This window comes from Nematolebias whitei, chromosome 9 (assembly GCF_014905685.2).
Source record: "Nematolebias whitei isolate Nwh7 chromosome 9, NemWhi1, whole genome shotgun sequence".
In the NCBI taxonomy this organism is placed as follows: Eukaryota; Metazoa; Chordata; class Actinopteri; order Cyprinodontiformes; family Rivulidae; genus Nematolebias; species Nematolebias whitei.
The window spans coordinates 344,456-353,333 of record NC_056506.1 but is presented as its reverse complement, the minus strand read 5'-3'; the positions used below and the strand labels follow the sequence as shown (position 1 = coordinate 353,333).

Sequence of the window (8,878 nt, the reverse complement as noted above, 5' to 3'; positions counted from 1 at the left end):
TATATATATATATATATATATATATATATATACGTATGTATGTATGTATGTATTTATGTATGTATCTGTACTTTAATGCAGGTGAACTGCAACACCCTTATATGGTAACTAATCAGACATTGTTGGATTTTATACTTAGATTATTGAGCATGAACTTTGGTGTTGTGAACCACTTTGGCATGACTGTCTCAGAGGAGTTGACCAGGGAGAAGGCGAGACCTGGAGGCCATCTTAGCACTAGCAAGTTTTCTTATTCACTGTAGAGTAAACTAAACATCAAAGTCCATCCTCAATAATCTAGTAAAACAGTATGGAGTATACTGTTTGTGGGAATCAGTTTGTGTTGGTGGCTTCTCAGATTGAAGATGGCATTTGGATGAAGGACAAAACGTCTCAGCAAAAAGAAACCGTTGACATGACCTGACTGAACATTGTTGGATTTCTACCTGGTTTACTGAGCATGGACTTTGGTGTATAATCACAGGATTTTTACACATAATTTCAATCACAATGTTGAAATAGACGAGTTTTCTTTCTGAGACAAAACCACAGACTTACTTGGAAGTAAAGCAGCAGTGCCCCAAACAGGATGGTTTCCAGCAGAACGAGCCCAGACGTCCGTATGCTCTGTCAGACAGGAGGAAGAAACAGGAAACTGCTCAGTTCTAACATTATCTTTTTGTATCTGACTGGCTTTACTGCAACACAGACTGTTGGTTGTTCTGATGATTCAACTCTTGTAATGGCCATCAACTTTATGACCACCAGCAATTTCTTGCGGGATCAATAACGTTCTGTCTTATCTTGTCTTTACTTATTCAGGTTCCTTAGGGGAAAGACTGATCACCTTATTTAGCTGCTTAAAAATGCTATACTGTATTTTAATATTTTTCATCAATGAAGTCAATATTTTTGAGATATTTCAGCCTTAAATAAATGCATAAAATAGAAAATACTTTATACATTTTAATCTTTTAAATAAAATAAAAAAAATAGATTTCAATTTATTTTAAAATTAACAAAATATTTATTTTATGGTATTTATTGGGGGGAAGGCATTTGTCAAGGGAATGTGTATTTTTGGCACTCACTGTGCTCCACATTTTTTACTTGATTAAAGTATTTATGTACTACTTCTGTACTGTTATTGTGAATTATATTAAATGTTCCATGATCCTTACTCTATGAAATAATCAGTCTTCATGTGACCAGTCAGTAAAGAGATGGCAAGAGATATGTTTTTTATTATTCTCAAGGCCTGATTGATTACAGTGATGTAGCTGAGAGAGTCCATGGGAGCTGTCTGTCTTTCCACGCCTCATCGCTTCTGTCTACATCCGTGTTCTGATAGCAGCTCGACAGGGCAGGTAGGGGCTGGGTGTTTCTACAAAACCAACTTTTTCAGTTTGGGAATTCAGAACGGGTCAAAACCTCAAACAGGTGAAGGCATTGATGTTTGAACTGTCGTGATCAGTGCTTTAATGTCGAACCCAGTGGTGTAGACAGGTGCAAGGAACTCGGGGGGAGAAGGTAATATTGATTTATTTATAAAACACAAAAGGCTGCCGGGGCAGCAGACTTATATAATCACTCGGGAACAGGAAACACAGAAGACCGAGGTGACAGGAGCCAATGCCAGGGTGAGGACTAACACAGAGACACAGACTTAATTACCAACACTGACAAGGACTAAACACAAAACACATGTGAGGATCACAGGTGTGAGGAACAGGTGAAATGACACGAGGAGCAGGGCCGAGACACACCATCAAATGGCACAATCCCTACACAATCCATGGGGCGGCTGTGGCTGAGTGGTTAGAGCAGTCGTCCTCCAATGCAAGAGTTGGGGGTTCGAATCCACCAGCAGTCACATGCCAAAGTGTCCCTGGGCAAGACACTGAACTCATCATTGCCTCTGATGTGTGTCCCATCAGTGTATGAATGAGATAAAGTACAGATTAGTCTTTTTAGAATGATTTGTTCAATTAGATTTGTTGAGATCTAGTAGAGTGCTGTATGAATGGGTAAATCATCTTTGCAAGATGGCCGCGCTCAGAGCAGTTGCAACTTCACAGGCTCCCGGTACTATCACAGTTTTTAGAAGTTTTGATATCGACTCTATGCCTGACTCCGCACGATTTATGCGTGTAAACTATAGCTGAACCGAACTGATGAGAATAGGAGTGGATTTGCCACGAAATATAGCAGAAATCAGCAACAAACTCAAAACTACGTTTGGCAGAATGCAGATCTTAAAGTCATCTACCTGGAAGCTGCAACAGAGGCATTCCAGTGGACCGAAGAGGAAGCGCTGCTCCCGGCTTAAGAGGAGAGGATGCCGGGCGGGGTTACGGTGAGGCTACGAGCTAACGCTAAAGCCGGAAAACTCCTGATGCCATCTCTCTTTCTATCGAACGTCCGCTCGTTGAACAACAAGATGGATTTACTTTGTCTGAGAGTGGGCGCCTCAGAAGAGATGAAGAAGTGTGTGGTGCTTTGCCTCATGGAAACATGGATTACAAGCGAAACGTCGGATACAGTCTTTCAGCTGGATGACGGACTCTTTTTTCGAGCATACCGCTGCAACGAGCTAACGGGGAAATCATGGGAAGGCGGAGTATGCATTTACGTGATTAAAAGTTGGAGCACAAACCGTACTGTTGTAAAAAGCTCATGCTCAAAAGCTTTGGAGCAAATAACAGTGAAATGCCGGCCACATTATCTACCTTGCGAGTTCACAGTGACTTTCATCACGGTCTTTTACATTCCTCCAGACGCTAATGCTAATGAATCACTGCAGGAGCTACATGATATCATCAGCTCGCTGCAGAACGAACACCCCGAGGTTCTTTACGTTGTAGCTGGAGACTTTAATCACGTGAATCCAAAGGACTGTCTCCCAAGCTTTTATCAACATGTGGCAATTCCAACACATGGAGGCCACACGCTGGACCGTGTTTACACGAACGTAAAAGACGCATACAAAGCCAAACCCCACCCCCACCTAGGACTGTCAGACCACATTTCAATCTTCCTGGCTCTGGCTTACATGCCCTTGCTGAGATGTTCCAGACCGGTACATAAGAAAGTTAAATGTTGAATCCAGGACAGTGGCCCCTTACTGAGAGATTGTTTTGATTGAACAGACTGGCAGGTTTTCAGAGAAGCTGCTGAAAATGGAGGATTGCGTGATCTGGACCAATACACATTAGTTCTGGGTTACATTAGTACATGCACTGACACCGTCTCCACTATCAGATATGTTAAAATCTACCCAAACAGAAAACCTTGGCTGAATGCAAAGGTGCGCACCCTGCTGGAAGCCAGGAACACTGCCTTCAGGTCTGGAAGCTCAGAGGAGCTGAGTAGGACAAGGAAAGAGCTGGTTGCTCGTATTAAGAAGGCCAAGGCCACATATGCACAGAGGATTGAGGGTCAATTCATCTCACAAGACCCTCGGAGCATGTGGAGGGGCATTAAGTAAATAACAGATTATAAAGGAAGGAGTGAACAATGCCCCAAACACCCATCTCTGCCTGATGCCCTCAACAAGTTCTATGCAGGCTTTGAAGACCCAAACAGACCACCCAGCACCAGTCTCACATCACCACCAGATGAAGAGCATCTCAGCGTGACCTCAGCCCAAGTAAGTAGTACTTTCAAGAGGATTAATACGCTTTCACCTTTGATCTGGAAGGCTTCATCATTCAAGGACACACACAACTGAAAACTGATTCTTCCCTCAAAAGCTTACTCCAAAATGGAACAAACCAGTTATGTTGGTGCTAAGGTGGTGTCTTTGGCATGCCCCGTCCTCTTCTGCCGGCCCTCTTCCTTGTTGACAGTTGTGTCAAACTGTTTGAAAACAAAAAATTCCATGCTCAATAATCCAGGTATACATTACAGCATTTTTCAGTCGGGTCATCTGGACAGTTTCTTTTTTTTGTGCTGAAACGTTTCACCTTCGATCTGGAAGGCTTCAACAGTCAAGGACACACACAACACAAAACTGATTCTTCCCCCAACAGCTTACTCCTACTACTGTATGTCTACAAATCGCTAAATAGTGTCGCCCCCATCTCTCTGATCTGCTACAGCCGTATGTCCCACCACGCACCCTGAGGTCAGCGGACCAGTTGCTCCTCACATTTCCAGGAACTCGTCATAAGCGCAGAGGTGACAGGGCCTCCTCTGTAGCAGGACCAAGACTTTGGAACGAGTTACCTCTGCTTGTTAGACAGGCCCCCTCCCTCTCGGTTTTCAAGTCCAGTTTTAAAACCCACTACTATTCAGTAACATTCAACACCAGATGATCTGTGTAATGAATGATACCTGTCTGATATTATCCATAATTTAAACGGATTCTTTCATTTTTCTGGACTGAGTTCTATCGTGCCTTGAATGATTAAATGTGGCCGGAAACGTGTTTTAATTTCTGACTCATCAACAACAGTGAGTCGTTTATTTTAAACGATTTAAAACATATCACACATTTACAATAATTGGCAGATTGATTACAATTAACACAGCTTAATTAATGAGCTTTACAATGAGAAATCATACGGCCATGATTTCTTATTTGCAACTGAAATACAACAGACATTTCTGAAAATATCTGGATTAATTACTGGCAGATAGAAGAGTTTTAAAGATGGGAAATTAAGTTTAAATGGAGAGAGATGGGTGAGGGAATGTGTCTGCATAACCAGAACAACACGCTCCTTTGGACGCAGCTTAACCCACGGTACACTCGCAAGTGAAGATCGACTCTTTTACCTTTGTAGACGATAGTTTCGGCTCCGGTGTAGAGTTTTCTTTCAACTCTTTTCAGCGTCTCCGTAAGAACAGCTGTGACCTCAGGAGTCGTGAGAGTACTTCGTTCAACAGCACGCTCACCTCCCAGGTGGACTCACATGAGCTGTGAGCCCGTCAGAGTTCCACTCAGATGTGGAAGATTCCATAATCCCCACGAGACTCAAAAGAACTCCCAACTACCTCCAGCACTTCTCTTGATTGAACTGAAGATGTGGCCACTGGATGAAGATTGGAGACCAACGTCAGGATTGCAGGTCTCCTCCAGCGAAGGTCGTCGCTGGGTGACGTCCAGTCGGTGCCGTTCTGGTTCAATGTGTCATGCAATTATGTGGTTTAAGGTGGGCTTATGAAGGGGATTTTACATAAGGCCTTAACCTATATGCACCTGGTGTGTAAGCTATTATGATTGGGATCAGCTACAGCTACCAGTTAAAGGGTGGAACATGCTGAAAAGGGTAGTTATAGGGGTCTATACCTATAGAAGGGTGTTCCAACTATACCATCATCGCTAACATTGTCTATGTTAGACTTACATGGCAACTATAGTTGGTTTAATTGTCTGTTGTCCTTTTAGACGAACGACTTGAGATTGGGTGTTTGGTTTCCCATAAATGTTTTGGAGTCTATGGCGAGACTCATCAAAAAGAATTAGCTATCCCCCGAATAGAATTGTTCGAGTAGGTTCGGCTTAAGCGTTGTGAGACCAATGTAAGTCATGGTACTTAATGTAGCATTAATCTACATTGACTCCGCAAAGATTAGGTTTTGACGAGTGAACTGCATGTTGGCATAGTTAAAGTCCTTTACAGTCTCCAACTAAAATACATACAAAACTCATTCTTACTTGGGGTGTTCAGAAACAATTCCAAAAACCAATTAAACGATGTCTCAACATCGACGAAAACAGTGACTAAGCAACCAGTAAAACAACGTTTCAACATTGACAAAAGTAGTGATTAAGCAACTAGAAAACGGCGTTTCGGTGCGCCACTCACTCTGAATGTCAGATTTGATCACGTTATCGCATCTGGTAAAATTACCCTAACTGGCGTCACCCCCCTTCGGTCATGGGGGACCGCGAACACGGGTGAGGACGTCGCTCCATGAGCTAAAGTTAGGTTGTCCTTGAGTAGTTTTAACTGTTTGCGCAGCTGAAAGAGGACTTTAAGGTCTGGATTGGAATCCAGTTCGCCTTTTGATGGAGTGTATTTGTCTGGGTCAGTCAGATACAGTACCATCGAGTTAATTGTAGGATCCAACTTCTGAAGTTGGATGATGTCTGGGTCAGTTGAAAATGACTTTTCATATTTTAAAAGAACTTGGCGAAGTTTGTCTCTTTCTTCATCAGATGTCAGAGCGTCGGCTTGGGCGACCACCTGTTCAATTTGGGATGAGACTGATAAGGGTTCTTGCTCTTTGGGGAGCTCCAACAAATCCATTTCTGAGTCGTCGGACCTGTCTATGGGTAAGACACCATAGGTTTGAGGTCCTTGGTCGACGTCATCGGTTGAGAAAAGAGCTATGGCCTGTGTTGGTTTTGTGAACCATACTGGCCCAGTTTCTTGACTCGGTACCAGGTTATCTGGGAGTCCTCCCAGAAATGGAATGCCTAGTTCAAAATCATGAAAATCAGTGGAAATCAACCATCCTAGCATAGTGTTTTTTGGGATCAGCACCTCATCCGTGCCTGTGTTACACACAGCAATAGATGTGGTCCTGGAGTCAAGGCTCACTTGGTTTGTGGCTTCCACGGACAGTCCCAAGTTGAAAAACGCAGGAGAAGGTTGAAAATATGCCTGTTTATGGCTAATAGCTTGTCCAGCTATGATGTGGATTCGCACCATTAGGTTAATCACCTGAGGTGGTACTGTGGTGGTTTGGTTGCTAGCAACCTGGCAGGCCTCTGGAATGGTCTGCCCAGCCTTAAGGTTTGCTGTGTCTAGCACAGGAGGATCCTTTGTGGCTGGTTTTAGGGACCACAGCACCTTGTTGATGGTGTCCACGTGGACACCCAACCTTACCATTATGTCAGAGCCTATGTAGGTTGCATGTGGTAAGTTTTGGATCACGAGAAACGGGTGAACCAGTTCTCGTTGGTTCCAGTTTAGTTTTAGGTTAATGACTCCTTCTGCGGTCATTACCTGTGAACTATTGGGAACTAATGGAAAGCGGAAAGCTTTTTTAATTAGTTCTAGATCCACGTGTTTGTGAACCAAGGTTTCATAGAAAGCTTGGTTAATTGCTGATTTATCTGTCCACAGAGACAGAACAGCATCGTCGGTGTGGGACCCTTGGATCTCTACACCTTTAACTACCAGTGGTAGGTAGTGTTTTGTGGACTCTGACTGCTCCAGCTCATAGAGGAGGCTGTCTTGTTGGGTCAGAGTTTGGACCACCGGGTGGGTCTCTTTGGTTTCACATGATTTCAAAGGAATACTCACCGGGCTCGTGTCCTCGGCTGAGGAGTCCTTTGCGCCTTCCGCGGTACCTGCTGTTAGGCAGTCTGTGTTACACTCATGAGGCAATTCTATTGGCAGTGGTTTGCTCACCTTTGCCCACATCGTCTGATCACCATAATCTATAATCGCGTCGAAACGATTTATAAAATCCTGGCCAACCAAAAATGGGAATGAGTCAACACGAGACACGTGTACCGGGTGGCATAGTGTCATTCTGCCAATCTGCATGTGAACCATTGCTATAGCTGTCAGGGTTGTCCTCTTCTCTGAGAGACCCTGCATTTCTATAGCACATTCTGTAAGAGGTATTACCCTGTTAACACTGCTAGCGGCTGTCCTCAGCTCCTCGAACAGTTTAGCTGACATAATTGTTATGTCCGCCCCACCGTCCAGTAGTGCTTCATGTGTGAGGACACCTTCAAGCGTTACTGACAGGTATGCCTTCTTGGCGACCCCCCTTCTGAAAAAGTTACACAGAAACCTCTTAGGTTTTTTTTTACTTTTCTTCACACGTTCAGCCTTGTCTGTGTTATCTTGGTTTGTCTGAACCGTCAGCACAGCAGTAGCGGTTTCTGAGTGTTCAGCTTGCGATGACTCGTCATCGTTTGTGTGTGAGTTCACCCCCCCCTCTTCCGATGAGAGGTTGTTGGAGGCCACAACAACAATGTCTTAGTGTGTACCACCGACATCTGTGATGTTGTCATTCGCGCCCTCTGATGTAATAGTGATTACATCACTGCATAGTGCTCTAGGTCGGGTTCCCGTGTCAGTGTGTTTCAAAGTTTCTAACAACCAGCGTAGTTTCTCTGTCTCTTCCGAGCTCAGAGGTGTAGGGCCTTGTTTCTGGAACCTTTGTGATTTTTTCGCCTCGGTTCGTTTCGTCCGAGGTGGGGGATGGTTAGGTACGTCTATTGGGGGTTCCTTTTCGGACTTCCCCTGATAATATGGGTCACCTTGGTTCCCATATCTTTTCGTCCTACGCACACCCCACTTACGATAATCACGTTCATCCTCTGAAAGAGGAGCTTTTTTGTCCCAGCGTGCACCTTCATGACGCGGTTTGTTAGTTTGAAAAGACTGCTTTTTCTCGCCTTTCTTAGGAGGAGGAGGCGATGCACGCCGTCCTTCCAGTTCTAGCGAATGGGGTTTAACCTTTACACCAGGAAACACCTTTATGGGCGTCTTAGCATGAGAACATGCCTCAAACACATTCACAGCACACTGTTTAATCTCATTGATGGATTTTTCTTTGAAATTAGCCATCGTCTGTACTGACATTTTAATGTCAGTGTGGAGATTTTTGCTGAAAACAAATTTAAAACCTTCTTCTTCCTCCATTCCGGTTTCATTTCTGTAACCAAAATAAGCTTGGAAGATTCTTTTGTAATAAACCTTTGGATGTTCATGCTTCCCTTGCGTGACTTTGTCTGCAGCTGGGAAACCACCAGGCCCCGTGCAGGGGTCGTATTCCCTGATCAAAGCTTCACACAGAAGGTTGTAATCCCTTCTCGTGGCATCAGGTTGACGCTCGATGAAGGTGAACACCTCTCTGTCCGAAGTGAGCCTTATCAGACTGATTTTATCCTCAACCGTAGCATTAG

General features: G+C 44.0%; 1 protein-coding gene across 1 annotated transcript in view; it reads right to left on the bottom strand.

Moving 5' to 3' along the window:
• The window catches only part of gpr158b (G protein-coupled receptor 158b), a 496,707-nt gene that overhangs the window by 263,339 nt on the left and 224,490 nt on the right, over window positions 1-8,878 (bottom strand). The window contains exon 5 of the mRNA XM_037682052.1: window positions 559-627. Coding sequence (XP_037537980.1) covers window positions 559-627 — 69 coding nt within the window. The remainder of the gene's footprint in view (window positions 1-558; window positions 628-8,878) is intronic.